Here is a 17,279-nt window from a genome sequence, read left to right as displayed (position 1 = left end):
ACAGAAATTCCAGTCCCAGTTACCATTGTTAAACGAGGACTACCTGTAGAAGAAATAACTTGAGAAAATAACTTGAGAAAACATCACAGACAAGCCTTTCCCTCCCAAAGATAAAGGGAGGGAGGGGGAAGCACATTCAGACTTGCAAAATTCTGTTACTATATATAATAAAAGTAGTCCTGACCTACATGGCATTGGTTTCTTAGTCTGGTCTACCTTATAGGGTTGACACTTGCTCTTTCCTTAGGCTGAAAAACAACCATCTCTGACTTCCACCTTAGAAGCAACATCATGTCATCCTTTATAACAATGGGGAAAACCTTTCACTCACCAGCAACTTGGTGGTCCCCTGATCAAGCCCTTTAAATCCCCCTGTCCGATTCAGATACAGCCACAGTTCAAAATGCTGTCCTTCCAGGGTGTCCTGCACATGTAGAACTGCCGACTGTGGTCCCACAGAAATGGCTAAACTGGGCACTGTAAGACCAAGGTGGTCATTAGCATTCCACAGCACTGAGTGCTCGGTCAGACTTCCAGCATGAACACTGCGCGATCCAGATAGGAGCTTCTGTTTCCTGGGAGATCAAAAAGCATCTAATCTTCCTAGATGACTTTCTGTTACCTTTTCCCCTGCTATCTTTTCTTCTACTTCAGTCGTTCATTTTCCTTTTATGCAGGCAGCTATATCATCTCTGAAGGCTTTTGAGTATAAGTCAAGAGCCAGCAATATGGCATCTGCAGACAGGACTGTCTCCAGATGGTGATTGCAGGACCCCAAAATGAAATTAAAAATGTTTTCTAAAAAATTAATGGCCCAAGATGATGAGGTTAACTAATCTCATTAAGGTTCAAGCAAGAAAGGCAAAATCATAAAAGACTAAGCATTTTTCTAAGATTCTGTCATGAGCGCTGATGGTGAGCAGGAGGGGGGCCCTATCCAGGGGGGAAAACGCATACATAGTTTAGAGACTTTGAGCTGTCATTCAAAGAGACACAGAACAGACCCGCCTTGACTTTTGGGGTTTATCTGTCCGGGTTTTCTCACGCTTTTTGGTTTGTTAGGATTTTCTGTCTAATGTAGCAGTAATAAAACACTAGAGACCTATTCCTCATCTCAGCGTGGTTCCTGCTTGTCCAGACAGATTCTGAGTATAGTATTAAGATTTTTGCTTGTATTTTGGTCTCTCACCTGCAGTGCCTTCCCAGACCACCAGTGGTCCTCAAGCCACAGGTTGAAAACCAAACATGTTCTGCCGTGTGTTTTCCTCCTCCTCGGGGCTGATTCCAAGTGGTACCTCATTGAGGACAGTGTGTCAAAACCTGCCCTCATGCACCAGTCATTTGGGAAAGACAGCTGAGCTATACTGTTCTCCTAAGATTCCAGAAAATTTGCTATCCCTAGACAAAAAACCCAAATCTCATTGATCCAGGCCCTAAGATGCTTTATGTGTTGCGTGCCACTTGCCTGCCAAGGCACTGGGGAAGTGGCACACATGGGAATCCCAGATATTCTTCCATCCAGGTATTGAATGGATCAGTCTCTCTCTCTCCCTCTTCTCAATTAGAAATTGGATCATCCTTGAGATGGTTTTCATTGCCCGCCCCCCCATCACATCCTTTCATAATGAGCCAAGGAAAGGTACCTATGGAAAAATCTTCTCTCTTTTCCCTGGATTTCAATAAGTGTAATTCTAAAACTGTTTTAACATTTTTAATCCCTGCATGAGTTTCATTCCTTGGTAGAGAGCATGTTTTGCCTGCAGAAGGCCCTACATTTAATCTCTCCTGTGTGAACCTCTGATGAGCTGACACTAGTTGATGCAACTAGTTCACACAATGCCCTAAGCCTTAGCTTGTTTAATCATGATTTATGGGTCAACCTGCAACACCAGGGATATTAGGGATCTCCATATTCCCTTTTCATAGCCCTTCAAGGCTCCTCTTACCAGGATTGCTAAAAAGTGACAGCTCAATTTCTCACCATTGTGAGGTGGAAAGCACATTAAAATGTAAGCCCTCAAGCAGTGTTTCTCAGTTTTGGGAGTTGAAGTCCACACATCTTAGAGTTGCCAAGGTTGAGAAACATTGCCCTAAAGCAAGCATTTTACTGTTAGAAAAATAAAGAAAAGTACCAGCTTAGTGCCCACATGTGTGATGTAATGCACTCAGATGTATAGTTAGCCCATTCAAGGTTACCCAATCTTAGTCTATGGAATCAACTACAGCAGGTTGGATTAACACATTACATTGAGTTATAAAGTGGCTTGGTAAAATGGATGAACACAGCCAATTGTGGCTTAGTGAACAACTAGATTAAAACAAATCCTAAATTTAACACAATGCGGAATCCTTCCAGTATAAGAAAAGTTTGTGCTGCTTTCTAAGATCACACCACATGCAAAAACTAGCTCTGATCACTGTTTAAATATCATACCTGCCAACATCTTTTCTTTACCTATTTGGATGACTTTTATTTAAATAAAAAATGGATTTTAGTGCAGCATATGAAGTTTGCAGAGTTCAGAGGTGCTAGTAAATTGCTTATGACAATCAGAACTGGCTGTATTCTGTAGTCCAGAATTACATAGTATAGATATCATGGCCTATGCAAATTTTATTTAATATTTCAAGTATTCCTCAGGCACAGAAATTCAAACTTCTCCCTGCAGTAATAAGAACTAGAAACTTGGTATTTAAGAATGAATGCCAGGACCACAGATTCCCATCTTTGGACAGTATCTGTCCCTATCTAAAAGAAAATCTGAATTAGGAAAGCTTGTAGCATGTGTCATAATTGTAATTAGCGTATCAGAGAGGGAGTGTGAATGAGTACTTAGTGGCCTGATTCACACAACACAGTCATAATACGGTTAGTTTGTTTGGGCTTAATGTGCTGAGTGAGTGCAGCTGTTTTTGCTTACAAGTTACGGCTTATGGCTTAACCTGTGATTTGAAGCCTTGTTTGCAGACCTCCTTCAGATACCTGACTGTTGGGTTTGATCCAACAAGAATGTGTTTCTTTTATGCTACAAAAAGGTATTCTGGGAATTGCTTGAATCCTACGAGATGGCCCTAAACAGACTGTCGAGTCCCTGTCGATGCCTGCACTGGGGGAACTGCATTGCAACATACCTTGACAGAGGCGAACGGCGTCTTTGGCCTTGGGCCAGGTGCAGTCTATGAACAAAACACAGCAGAAATATCCAGTGGGTGAAAGGGTTTAGGCTGATTCTATCAAAGTTTGCTCCATGTCTCATATCTGCAGAACTTACCTGGTCCATAGTGCGTGACTTGCAACACACCTGCAGAACGATAGCGAGGCCATGTGAAGACAGTGAGATGCAGCTCCCCACCGAGAGCTACTGGGAAGCAGTTGTACTGCAGGGATCCCTACAAAGGAAGAGGGACCGAAGTCAAAGAGCTTTTCCCACTTGAGGCCTGCCAGATATGGGAGGACCACAGTTCCCATTGTCTAGAGCCAGCACAACTGGAGACCGCCAGGTTGAGGGAAAATGTTATTCAGCTAGTCCTTGTTTAGGGACTGCCTTGTTTAGTGACCATTTTCAGTTACAACAGTGATGAAAAGGTAACTTTGCAACCAATCCTCACATTTACAACTTTTGCAGGTCTGTAAAGCAAAGGAAAGCTGAAGTAAGATCATAAGCACAGTTGTGGTTTCACCTAGTGACCGTTTTGCTTAATGACTGAGTTGCTGGTCCCAATTGTGGTCACTAAATGAGGACTACCTGCATATTCATTCCTCATCTTCTTTAAGAAAACCTGCAAACATTTTTAAAACATGGGTCTGAAGGATGCTAGTGAATTATAGTTGATGACAAGGCAGCCTCCCACAACTGGCTGCTCCTCTTTCAAAATGATCTCTTCGCCAGAACTGGCACTCAGGAAAAGATGTTTTGACTGCATGCCATGGGATTATAAGCAGTTCCCAATATTTTTATTCCAAGAAATTCAAGGAGACTCAAAGAATCATGTATCCAAGCACTCATGAGACCCCAACCTTCTTAGTTTTTCTACAATTGCACATTGTTTACCTACTCCTATGTCTCGGGACCAGGACCACTATTGCTACAGTAAAACATTGTGTTTCAAAGAATAGTGCTATAGGCTGCTGTTGTCCTCCCTCTGGGAATGCAAGCAACCAATACCCACTTGCGATATTGGTAACTACTGTCATTACAGGTAGTCCTCAGCTTACGTCCATTTGTTCACTGAGTGTTCAGAGTTACGGTGGCACTGAAAAAATGGACATACGACCAGTCCTCAAAGTTCTGGCCATTTCAATACCCCAGTGGTCACATGATCACTTTCTGGGCGCTCAGGTGCCCAGCTCGCAATTATGATGTCATAGTGAGAAGCAGTCATGGGACTGCCGTTTGCAACCTTCCCTGCTGGCTTCCCACAAGCAAAGTCAGTGGGGAAGCCAGCAAGGAAGGTTGCAAGTCACTCTGGTAAGGTGCTCCCACTGCTTTTCCTCCCACCTGCAGAGGCCTCCCCCGGCCCTCCCAAGGCGTCCCCCGGCCTCCCCTACCCCCCACGGCATCCCCGCATTCCTTGCCTGGGACTCCTCCACTTTCCACTTAACGACCTACACAGTCCTGGGGTTATGATGGCAACCAGGACTGCTGGGATTGCCACTGCTAAGCAATGCAGTCATGTGTCATTGCACTTTACAACCACATCTCTTACTGATGGCAGTCCTGGGCCCAATTGCTGTCCTAATGCAAGGACTGCCTGTATATCATTATTACTATTAATCTGTAGTTCTTGTGGAACCTTAATCCTGTAATAAAAACAAGCAAAAAACCCCCAGTGTCTCTTCTAATGAGGAGTTTGGAAGTTTCTACTTCCCTTTTTAATTAAGTGGATTTTAGTGCAGCATCATATGAATTCTGATCTATGGTTAATGTTAACTGAGATGTGCCCGTCAACCTTACTTGTGGTCCTCTCAATGAAATCCTAGCTAATACGGCTGGGAGCTCAAAAAGTTATCATCTCAGCAAATATGATGGGCATCCGGTAGGGCACAGGTGACATCATCCAGGCCTTTGAAGTTGGCGGTTTCAAATAAATTGTAGTTAAGGGTTAGTCTCATCCGTTGGGCACAAAAGAACAAGCTGAAGTTAATGTAAGCTGAAAACAAAACTCTTCAAACATTTCTTTGCAGCTGTGCTGGAGGAATAGGCAAGAGACCGCAGCTCATGGTCACCAAAGACCCTTCCAGACACAAGGATGATGCTGAAGTGATATCAGCATCACCCTTGCAAGTTGCCAGGCATGGGCATCTGCTCACAAAAAGAGAGGCAGGCCTTGATCGCGCGGGCACCATCTTGACTTTTTGATCCTCCCGTCACATGGCTGTGGTCAGGATGCCGTGGGACCTACAGCACGTTTCACTCCAGGCTGCAAAGAAAATGTAGGGAAGACAGATGTCCTGGGTCTTCTCTATAGCTTCGGGGTGGGTTGTCCCTGCTAGTGGGAGCTCCCACCTTCTCCTGCCTCCCAGCTCCTGGGCTTCCTCTCCCTTCCTGAAGTGAAGGTGTCCCATCGTTTTCTTGTGTGTCTGTGGGGTGGCTTTGCATCCCTGTACCTGGTAGCCAATTCGGTGAATACTTATTTACCTTTTGCCTCCCCATGGAAAGCAAATCCAGGGGAGGGGCCAGGCAGGAAGACATTGATCAGCTGGAGGTAGTTTGGTCAGCTCAAGAAGAGGGATGGGAGGACAGTCAATGAGTATTACACAGCAGGTGAAAATGTCACTGGGAGGCAAAGCTAATGGCATGCTGGCTGGGGAATTCTGGGAGTTGAAGTCCACCCATCTTAAAGTTGCTGAGATTCTGTTAGTAACCTAACAGAGTTACTCTGTTACTCTATATCAGGGGTCCTTCACTCAGCCTGTTTGCTGGTGAGGTACCCCATTGGATCAGATATTATGGTTTGCAATTGCAAAATAAATACTGGTTGTTTTCCTACCATTCTTTGGTTAATTGGGGCAGCCCCTGGGCAATCAACAAATATTTGAAAATTATTATTTCTTGTTCTAACAAGCAGGAACCACACCGAGACGAGGAATAGGTCTCTAGTGTTTTATTACTGCTACATTAGACAGAAAATCCTAGCAAACTGAAGAATCGTGGGAAAACCCAGACAGATAAACCCCAAAAGTCAAGGCAGGTCTGCTCTGAGTTTCTTCGAAGGACAGTTCAAAGCCTCTAAACTGCGCATGCATTTCCCCCCCCGGATAGGGGCCCCCTCCTGCTCTCCATCAGTGCTCATGACATTTCCATGACACTAAGCAAACATGAGCATTGAAGATAATCATTTGGAAAGGCTACCTGGATAAATTAGATGAGATCAATACAATTCTTGGTCCACTGATTAAAGGGTAGGGCTCCATCAGCCAGCTATAAAATAACAGCTGTCTGAATTCTCCACTGCCCATCCCCTGAAAGTCAGTCGAAAGGTATTGGCATGGCCAGAAGTATCCCCAGGCAAGTCAAGATGGCGGCCACAATAGTGTGATCCAAGCTCTCCCCCTTTGCTCAAAGGTGGAAAGACTCAGTCCCACTTCCAATGGAAGATACCAATGGATGGTAAAGTTGATGGAGTTGGCTGAGATGGCGAAATTGACAGCTTTGATTAGAGAAAAAACATTGACTAATTTTATGGTGTATTGGAAGCCCCATTTGGACTTTTTGCATGAAACAGAAAAGAATGAAATTATGGTATACGGATTTGATGATTAATGATATTAATTGACAATAGAAAAAATGGATGTTATGTTGTAACCTTGGAGTAAGAGTTTAGTGAAAGTTTTACTTACATCTGTTGTAAAAGAGGTTGGGAGTTATTCCTTTTTCTATTTCTGTTCTCTTCTTTTTTTCCTGCACTTCCGTTCTCTCTTTCTTTGTTAGATTTTACCTCTTTGTTTTAAAATTTAATTTTATTAAAAAAAATAAAAGCTCTGCCCCTCTTTATGTACATGACAATTCCATCCCTCTGCATGTATGACACACAAAAAAGGGGTGGAGCTTCAGTCACACTGTTTTGGCTTCCATGACGACTTTTGACTACGCCCTGCAAAAACCCTTGGGCTCTGCTAAGATTTTGCAACCACACCTTAAGGAACCTAGCAACATAGAAAGCCCCAGGACTCTTTCTTTTTCAAAATCTAAGTTTCAAAAGCCCTAAAGCAGAGTTTCTCAGCCTTAGCAATTTTAAGACCTGTGAACTTCAGCTCCCAGAATAGGTTAGGCAATCATTACACCCAGCCAGCCAAGTTGCTAAGGTTGAGAAATCCTGTCCTAAAGACTTTGACTGAGTAGGCAACACTTGGCGATGTTTTGAGAGATCAGAAGTTATGCAGAGCAGATGACACCCCTTCAGTGCTCTGAGGACCTCTTTATCTCTCCAGTAAATGGGGATGTATGTTCTCTAGGGCCAAGGAGATCCAATTTCACATCTCCATCCACCCACGAAGCTGCACAGATGCCACTCACAGCCTATATTGGGGGTAAAATAAGGAGAGGAAAAGAGACAGTGCCTGGATATATACTTTGTGTTAAACCCAAATGTGGTTTGCTTATAGTTTAGGGTTGTGTGAAAACAGCCACTATGGTTTGGAAACCATGCCATGTGGGTCAGCTGATTGGGTGAACTCAGCCAATTAAGTCTATTCAGTAAATCTCAGCTTAGTGTGCTGCACAAATGCCAGCATGCCTCCTTTGGAGGAAAAATGAGATACCAGTGTAAATAAATTATTCTTAAGTTAATAGCTGCTGACTGAAATGCAAGCAAGGGAATGCCATTACCACCATGCCTTGTTTGCCAGCTTCCCAGATACACAGGATAGGCTGTCCGTGCTGGGCAAGGTCAGCCTTTTTACACATACCCAGTTCAGGTTGCGTACTTTAATAATAGATAAATTGAGCACAGAAACAGATTATGCAGAATAAGTACATGTACTTTTGTTTGTTTGAGAGCCAGTTTGATGTAGTGATTAAGGCATCTGGCTAGAACTGTGAGACTGAGTTCTAGTCTGGCCTTAGGCACAAAGCCAGCTGGGTGACTTTGTGTCAGTCCCTCTCTCTCAGCCCAGGAAAGGAGGAGGCAAAGGCAAACCACTTCTGAAAAACCTTGCCAAGAAAACTGCAGGGACTAGTCCAGGCAGCCTCCAAGAATTGGACACAAATGAACAGATTTTTTTGTCTGTATCCTTATGGAATCTGTTTTTTAAATGGATAAAGAAATTGGCAAAACTGGTATGTTTTTATTGGTTGGGAGCTCCACCTGAAGTCAAAATCTTGTCTGTGAAAAGCAAGGAGAAATGTATAATCTTCAAATTCTTCTCATAAACATTCTCTAAAGCCTAGAACAGGCTTCCTTAAGCTAGCATCCTCTGAGCATCTTGGACTACAACTCCTGTCAGGGTGACCTAGCATGGCACTTCATTGCTCTGTTTGGAGATGATGGGAACTGAGATCAAACTGGAGATGGATGTGTTAGATACACCCAATAGTACTAGCCTTGTAACAACAAAAGACAAAAGCAGACTGCAGGGCCGGACTTGGCATGTTTGCTGAGTGTCAGATGCCATTATCTGGAGGCCCAGGCTACGTGCACTCTCAACCTTGCAGTTCACTGGGTGACTTTAGACTGGTCATTTCCCCTCAGCTCACCTACTTTGCAGGATAAAATGAGGGGAGACCTCACATGTACCATGTTGTCCTTTGTTACGGCAAGCTCAGACTCAGCTGAGGTGACTGACAACTCACAGCCTGCTCCAGAGTTACCAGATGAACCATTGCCTGAGGACCTGCAGGCAGCTGAGGCGGAGCCATCTGGTAATCAACAGGAACAGCCGTCAGACAAGGAGCCTGACCTGCCACCTCCACCCAGCGCAAGGGTTCACCGTGTGGAGAAGAGAGCAGAGCAGAGGTGCCTCACAAAGCTTCTTGCACAGAAGAAGCCGCACCCTTCTGTGATGAGTAACTCCGGCACTGGCTCTACTTCGCAGAGCAGCAAATCCAAGCCTCTCCGTTTGCAACAACCCTCTGCTAACCCAGACTCCGCGTGCTTCGAATCCTGACTTTGGATCCCACAATTTCGATTTTGGTTCTTGGACCAGCTAATGACCCTTCTGTGACCCTTTGGCCCTCCGGCCTCACCCTGACTACTCTTGTGCCTGCTTTGGACATGGAAACTTTGGGACTCTATTAAGGGGAGCTTGCTTGACTTTGGGAAATTCTTTCCCGCTTGTGGGTGGGTGGGTGTTGTGCTCACATCCTCCCTGCCATTTGGGCAGTTGTAAAAAAATGATAGTAAAGTTTGCAACCACCTCTCCAGTGGGTTTCTGTATGTTTGGCCTGGGACAGGACATCCTTCCAGAGAAGGGCTGGGAATTATTATTATAATAAATAACTTGTCATGCTCCCAGATCAAATGTTCCCAGAATATCTGATCCGACTCACATGGATGAATGGAATCAACATGGGTTGAAACTTGTGAGTCAGTAGAAGTGGGAGGGGGGACAATCCAGGAGTGTGAAAGCATCTTGTTTGGACTATCTCTGACATCCAAGCTCAACCGGCAGAGCCGTTGCAGACATCTGCACAGAACTGAATGGACTGGCACGAAAAGGGGGGCTGCATACTGAAGAAGGGGGAGGGGGTTGAATTCATTGGACTGTTTAACTTGGGGAAAGTGGGGGAACTTCTATTCACAACTTTTTCTCTGTACTGCACGCTACAATCCATTAAAGAGATTTCTACTTAACATGTATGAATTGGATTTAATGGTAATCTGAGTAGGCAGTCATCATATAACTAGATCTTCCCATCCAGAGAATACACCCCTAGGAGTCTGTATAACTTACCAGGGAGTTATTTTGACCTTCCCAACCGTAGGGAACCCAAACCTCCAATTCAATACAACGAGAGAAAGAGTATGTCTGGGCTACAAGCAGAATGGGTGTTCGCAGGATTTCTGGGGACAGAAAGAGAGCAGGGTCAAAAGCAGAACAAGGACAGTTTCCAGTGGGTAGCAAGGGGCTGCTGTTGAGAAGGCCCACCCTACTCACTCTTAGCATGTCCATCTGGCTGCATGCTGATCTTGCCAACTCCTCCATCTTGTTTTGCACCCCATGCAGTTGGCTCTAGAAGGAAACAAAGGGAATGAGGCATTGATCATTGGAATGCTTCTATTTTGGCAAAAAGGACAGGTGAAGCAATAGGGTGAAACCACAAATTCAACCATCCTTGTGTGCAAAGGACCAAATATCTGCAGCGGTTTATGTCATTTGTGTAATGATGTCATCACGCAGATGATGCAAATCGCTGCAAAGACATTCTTTTGAATTTAATGGATGTTTGCGAGTAAAGGACCCCCCTTCCTCCCAATTGGTCTGTTAAAAGAAGGTTTCACATATTACATAGGGCTAAAAGGATAGGAAAGGGAGAACAAAAGACAGATTTAAAATCAGCTAGAAATTATTTTCCTTTCTTTTTTGAAAGACCCTAAGTGCCTGTCAAATTGTTCCTCTGATGGCTGCTTGTGGTTCAAAATGACTGTTGATTTTTTGGGTGGGAAATAGAAATAGGAAAGAGGGGATCTAAAGGCAGAGGGACTTACCAGGTGGGCAAGGGTGGGATTTTACCATGAGGGATCTTGTTCCTGTTGGGATCTGCCATATAACTTACTTCTAGACAAAATCTGCTAGGCGTCTCCCTTGTAGCAATGAAATTGGTTGGAGGGTGGGCGGTTTGTCAAGGACAAAACCAGGCCTAAATGATGGCTGTCATTGCAAATTCCTCATCCCTGCCCTGCCCTGCCCTAGACCAATACCTTGGCAGCAGCAAGAAAGCAAGTTCCGGCCCTCCCAGGTCATAAGGCTAGCAGCAGACAAAAACAAGTTTCCAGGAATAGGTGCTTGATCCACCCTCCCTTACCCAGCAGTCCAAGATTTAACATCACTTGCACGCAGGGAATGCAGTTTTGCTGCTCCGGGCACCAAAGAATGTTCCTTGTGTTCATCTGAGTCAGCCCTAGGATTGGATCTAGCTCTGGATCAGATATGGCTTCACCAGGTGTACATAGTACATCCTTCTTTTCTGAAAGCAAGGTGGGAGGAGAGAGAAAGTGATTGGAGGCAGTAGAGAAAGTGGTCATCATAAACACCCCTCCCTTGCCCAGCCTATCTGTCCTTTGCAGCCTGAGGGGGAGCCTTCAGTCATGGCTGCCTTCCAAATAACTGGTTGCAAGCTGGGGTTCTCCAGAGGGGGAGGAACATTTGCTAACGCTGGAGCTCCAGGTAGCAGTGGAACACAAGAATTTAAGAGGTGCCCCCAAGTGCCTTTTCTCTGTTATGCGCAACCCCATTTTTTTCTCTTTCTCCAACATGTTTTATTGAGGGAGGCAGGTACTACATATTACTGCCATGAAATCACAAAGTATAATTTGTGATCTGCCTTTGGGATTGTGAGTGTGCATGAGAGAAAGAGAAAGTACACAATCATCACAATAAAATGCAAGCAAACAGTTTTTATAGCTAAATAATCCTGTCTGACTGGTTCCCAGAGAAGCTACATTGGTGAAGCCTTTGTATTGCGGTGAGCTGCAGTCACGAACCCTGTCGAACCGCACATATGAATGAGATATCAGTTTTCTCCTCCTCGGCTCCATGCAGATGTGTTGGACCACAACTCTCTTCATCCTCAGCCAGCATGACTGAGTGAGCTGAGGATTGTTGTCCACTACAACTTTAGTGCGCTAATTCAATGGAAAATGAACTGTCTTCTTAACACAGAGTTTATACTTACTTAGCCGGCAGCCCAGGTCCTGCAGAAGGAAGAGAAGAAGGGGCAGGTTCAGTGGCCGGGATATGTATTTTCAAAATAAACCCATTTTTCCATCTCCCACCATGCAATATAGCCAGCCAGGCTAAGCTTAAAACAACAGCTTGACTTCATTGATTTACAGCCGAAGACCAAAAAAATAAGGAAATAGCATTGATCAGTCAACAGCCAATGTTAATGCACTATCGGGAAGGTGGGAGAAAATGACCTAGTACAGCTGATCTAGTCCATACCACCCTCTATAGCAAAAGCTAAGCTCAAATCTAGGGACAATAGCAATTGAGCAGAATTGGCAGCATTTTGGCCAAGATCTAGTGAAATGTTCTTAAAAACAGCATTCCTCATTTTTAGCTCATTGTGTTTATTAATCTCTTGTGTAAATACTCAGTGTTTCCTACTGGAAGTACCCCCTAAACATACTAATCTGAATGTATTTTATTTGCTGTTGTTCCGTACATCTGCCAACATGATGGGGGATTTGAAGATCCAGATTTAAATATTCAAAAGGTGACTTTACTTCCTGCATCTTAGCTGAACTTAAGGGCATTTGGAGTGAGTTCCAGATCTGTCTTTCTTGTAACATCTGAGAGTTGAATAAATATATTACTGGCTGTGTTGTGGCGTATTTGAAAACTCAGCAAGCCTTTTTTAAAAAACTTTAGTACTCCTGCAGAGCTTCTGGTTCAGTGTTTCTCAATCTTGGCAACTTTAAGCTGTGTGGACTTCAACTCCCAGAATTCCCCAGCCAGCCATTCCCACTCCTCATATCAGAAACAAGAAACTGATTTTCTTCACACCCTTTCTTCTTAGATCTTGGAATCTCTTGAATCTCTGATCTTAACATCCTGGACCTCTGAATTTATTATTTATGCAACATATGTCAACAACAGTACACACATATAATTAATTTAGGATAAGTTAGATCTGCGATAATACATTGCAATGTAATATGTTCCTGTTTAGGATTCTAACCAACCAGCAACTCAGGAATGCCATTTTCCAGTATATTCCATTCCTTGCCCTCCCAATTTTGTCCTGCATCTTCCCATAGCTATTAGTTTGTATTTCCAGATAATGTTCTGCCCATATTGAGTTATTTGTGGAAGTCCTTAACCCCCACCTAAAACCTCCTTAACTTCTACAAACCTTGGGATTATCCTAAAATGCTGGTGTCACTTTGTTTAAGGAGGTTGGGGGAGTTATTTTGGATAAGGATTCAGTATGTCTTGTTATTTACCAATGGAACAATGGGAGAGTATGTGGATAAAAGATTAAGATTATAACACAATGAAAATGTCAAAGAGAATTTTTATAAAATGATGTACCATTGGTATTTGTCACCAGATAAATTGTCTATAATGTATAAAGGTACTTCCAATGTATGCTGGAAATGTGAACCACAAGAGGGGACTTTCTATCACCTTTGGTGGACATGCAAAAAAGCTAAAAAATTTTGGGATCAAATACGTATTTTAATTTAGAAGATCTTAAAGATTAACAATAGAAACCAGACACTTTTGGTGGGGGGGGGGGACTGATGGACAAACAGTTGGAAAGAACCAATGAACTTTATTTTTATATATGATAACAGCAGTGAGGCTTTTATATGCACAAAGGTGGAAAGATTCTACATTACCCACAATGGAAGAATGGATGATGAAGTTGATGGAGTTGGCTGAGATGGCAAAACTGATGGCTTTGATTACAGAAAAGACACTGAGAAGTAATTTTAATGCTACCTGGAAGCCCCTTTTGGACTTTTTGCATGAAACAGAAAAAAAATGAAATTAGGACATATAGATTTGATGATTAGAAATAATAATGGACAACAGAAATAATGAAAGCTATGTTGTAAACTTAGAATAAGAGCTTAATGTGTTTTCTGCACTTTTGACTTCGTTCTTTCTCTTTTTCTCCACTCTGTTCTTCTTTTGTACATTCTGCCTTAATCGTTACTTTTTGTTAGCTTTTATCTTTTTATCTTGAAAATCTAATAAAGTTTAATGAAAAATGAAAAAAAGTAATGTCTTGTTATTAACAACTCACTTCTATTCTACTTTTTCATATCCAGCAACTAACATTCATCAGAATCTACTTTCATCTTTCTGCTTGTGAAGGAGTAGAATAGGAGAATACTCTTATCTTGCCACTCATTACAAAACAAAACAGGAAAGGGTGGAAAGGAAAAGGAATATTTTTAAGAAAGGCTGTATCCACTCAACTACCTTCTACCTAATCCTTACTGGAGCAGAAGCTCTGTGTGTCTAGTGGCTACACCCTTAAAGCACCTTCACACTTATGGTGATAGCTAATTTTTTTTTATGCAGTCATTCAGATACAGATTCTGTCTATATTAACTATTGCAACATCACTGGAGTGTCCTGGCATCTCCAGTTTCGCTCATTCTTCCTTGATATGCCTTGTCTTGTTCCCAAGAAATAACTTGTGCGGCTTCATCCTGCTGTTTGCCGTATCGCAAAACCCCTGACAGTCACAAAACACACAAGGTAGCAAAAACAGTCAGGGTAAGGCATTGCTAGCCAACAACTCTTTCTAGCATCACAGCAAGAGTTGGTTCTGCTGGGAACCTTTGTATCACCATGCAGGGATGCTTTGGCTGAGCCAGACGCTACTATCACCCTTATTGTCAAACAGTCCCTTTTCTATGGGTTGCAGTGACACCTGAGACAAATAAGTTATGCTAATGAGGTAGAAATATGCTCCTCCACAGAGAATCAAGTTGGCAGAAGTCCTGATCAACAGCAGATGCTACAATGCCAACACCAGTTTGTGGCACACCAACTATGCAAAATACAAGTGCACCTTTAGATCAAGGGAAAGGAAGGGAATAGATCCTAGAGATCCTTTGGTTTGGTTGTAAAATTCACTGCCTCCTCCCACCACAATGACAAGACTTTTACTCACCTGTGAGCAACTGACAGAGTTCAGCGAAGTCACAAGGGGGAAGCAGGCAGAAAGTAGGTGAGTCAGAAACAACACCAAGGCAAATAACTGCATCTCAGGGTTGATGGGGTAGCCACACAATGATTCTTCTTGTAACTCATTACTGGCATGATAAAGACCATCTGCCTTCCATGACCCAACCTGCCTTTCCGCAGAACAAGATTAAATCCTGCCTTGGTACAATAGTTCCTTGTTTCTTCCCTCCAAGGGCTTGGTATCTTCCCAGCGTTTTCAACCTTAGGAGCTAGTGCAGAGATAGGCTGACAGGCTGATTAAAGAACCCAGGTGACCAAGGAGCCAAGAGTCTCTTCACAAGCAGCAGGAGCAAGAAGGTTAGAAGAGCTGGGATCAAGTATATCCCAGCTTGGTTTGCCAGATCTGACTTAGTCAATATCCTCTCTTTTTGCTATTACTACCAGGGTTGCGTCAAAGAGGCATTAAGCTAAGAGGGTGGGGCAGGAACTGGAACTTTATCTGGAGTGGGGTGTGCCAAAGAACTTGGGCTGAATGCCAGGGTGTCAGTAATGAGAGCTTAAAGCAGTATTTCTCAATCATGGCAATTTTAAGATGTGTGGACTTCAACTCCTAGAATTTTGAAGATTGAGAAACACTGGCCTAAAGGGTTTAGAAGAAGACAGGAAACAAAATTACAGCCAAGCTGAATTTATAATTTTTCCAAATTCCACCAGAGCAAATCCAAATGTTATCCCTTTCGAAAGGTTTATATTTTGGATTCAAATACATAATTGATACAGAGGATTTTTAAGATTAATATTCAGTTGAAGCCAGAACTTTTCGTTTTAGGATTGATGGATAAACAGTTGGGAAAAAAGCCAAGGAAGATTATTTCAATATATGATTACTGCGGCGAGATTACTTCATGCACAAAGATGGAAAGGTTGGGCATTACCCAGCATGGAGGAATGGTTGGTGAAGATGATGGAGCTTGCTGAGGTGGCCAAACTGACTTCTCTAATTGGAGAAAAGACAATATCTACATTTATTGGTGACTGAACTTCTGATTTATGGTTTTGATGATTAGATGGGATAGATTATTTTATTTATTTATTATTCAAATTTCTATTACCCCCCATCTCCCCCCAAAAAGGGAGAGTTATGATTTAACTTTAGAGAGACAGAGGTCAAAATATAACTGCAGTTATAACAGCTGTGAAGAATATCAGAAGCTACTTCTTCATATCTTCATATCTTTCTCTTGTTTTCCTTCTCTTCTTTTTTTCTTATTGCACTTTTAGCTTTTTCTTTTATTTCTTTCCCTTTTGTTTCCTCTGTTCTATTTTAGTTTGTATTAATTCTTATTATTGCTGTTAAAACTTTCAATAAAAATATTTTTAAAAAAGAAAGGTTTATATTTTGAGCTGACAGAAACTGAAGCTTTCACATATGGACAAAACTGACCAGGTTCATGCATTGGGTTTTTGTTTTAGTCATAGTTTACTGAACAACTCAAAGCCGGCTGGGTGACCCTGGGCCAGTCCCTCTCTCTCAGCCCAAGAGCCAATCAGGTGTGGTATGAGAGTTCTAGTCCCGCCTCAGGCATGAAAGCCGGCTGGGTGACCTTGGGCCAGTCCCTCTCTCTCAGCTCAAGAGCCAATCAGGTGTGGTATGAGAGTTCTAGTCCCGCCTCAGGCATGCAAGCCGGCTGGGTGACCTTGGGCCAGTCCCTCTCTCTCAGCCCAACTCACCGCACAGGGTTGTTGTTGTGGGGAAAAGAGGAGGAGGAAGGAGTATTAGGTAGGTTCACCGCCTTGAGTTATTTAAAAAATAATAAAGGCAGGATAAAAATAAAAAGGAAGGGAGGGAGGGAGGAAGAGGCTATACAACACACTAAGCCCACAAACAAAAGGAACCATATTATGACTTGAAACCTTCAAACTGGGACCTATCTTAGCTTAGGATAGGACCCAATTTTCATGAAATAGAAGAAAGATAAACATGCCATTCTGTGCAGTTCATTGCTGCAACTATGTGTTTTAGGCATAGGAGGGGAGGCAAGTTACGTTCTCAAATCTGGTAGGTAGCCTGCTGGCCTAGTGACCATACGGTAATCCACAGCAGCCGTTTTATAGAAAACAATAAATGCTTTTATAAAAGACTGGAAACCTTTTATGGACTTTTTGCTGAAAATGGAAAGCAAGTGAAATGATGATTTATGGATTCAAATTCAAACATCTTTATTATGGCCTTTGACCAGCCTTTACAATAAAAGAAGAAAAATAGTTTGGTCCCACAATTCATTATCAGGAAAAAAAGGAAAACAATAAAACAGTGAAACAACATATCTAATTAAAAGTTTTGCACAATTGTATAACTTGATAAAAATATTTGGTGTGTGAGTGTAGAGTCAGCATCCCTTAAAAAGAAATAAACATAACATCTATCAGTATGACCCTCACATTTAGAAATGATTGGGGAGATCAAAGC

General features: G+C 42.7%; 1 protein-coding gene across 1 annotated transcript in view; it reads right to left on the bottom strand.

Annotated features, from left to right (window-relative positions):
* IL17RC (interleukin 17 receptor C) overlaps positions 1–12,338 on the bottom strand; it is a 29,958-nt gene extending 17,620 nt beyond the window's left edge. Inside the window, exons 1-8 of the mRNA XM_063292824.1 lie at positions 12,327–12,338; positions 11,835–11,853; positions 10,965–11,126; positions 10,097–10,171; positions 9,893–10,002; positions 3,273–3,390; positions 3,133–3,177; positions 332–477 (exon numbers count right to left, since the gene is read on the bottom strand). Of these exons, the coding sequence (XP_063148894.1) occupies positions 332–477; positions 3,133–3,177; positions 3,273–3,390; positions 9,893–10,002; positions 10,097–10,171; positions 10,965–11,126; positions 11,835–11,853; positions 12,327–12,338 (687 nt within the window). The remainder of the gene's footprint in view (positions 1–331; positions 478–3,132; positions 3,178–3,272; positions 3,391–9,892; positions 10,003–10,096; positions 10,172–10,964; positions 11,127–11,834; positions 11,854–12,326) is intronic.
* Between the last annotated feature and the right edge of the window lie 4,941 nt (positions 12,339–17,279).

Source organism: Candoia aspera, chromosome 2 (genome assembly GCF_035149785.1).
Source record: "Candoia aspera isolate rCanAsp1 chromosome 2, rCanAsp1.hap2, whole genome shotgun sequence".
Classification (NCBI taxonomy): Eukaryota; Metazoa; Chordata; class Lepidosauria; order Squamata; family Boidae; genus Candoia; species Candoia aspera.
The sequence above is the reverse complement of the archived record's forward strand: the minus strand, read 5'-3'. Positions and strand labels throughout refer to the sequence as shown.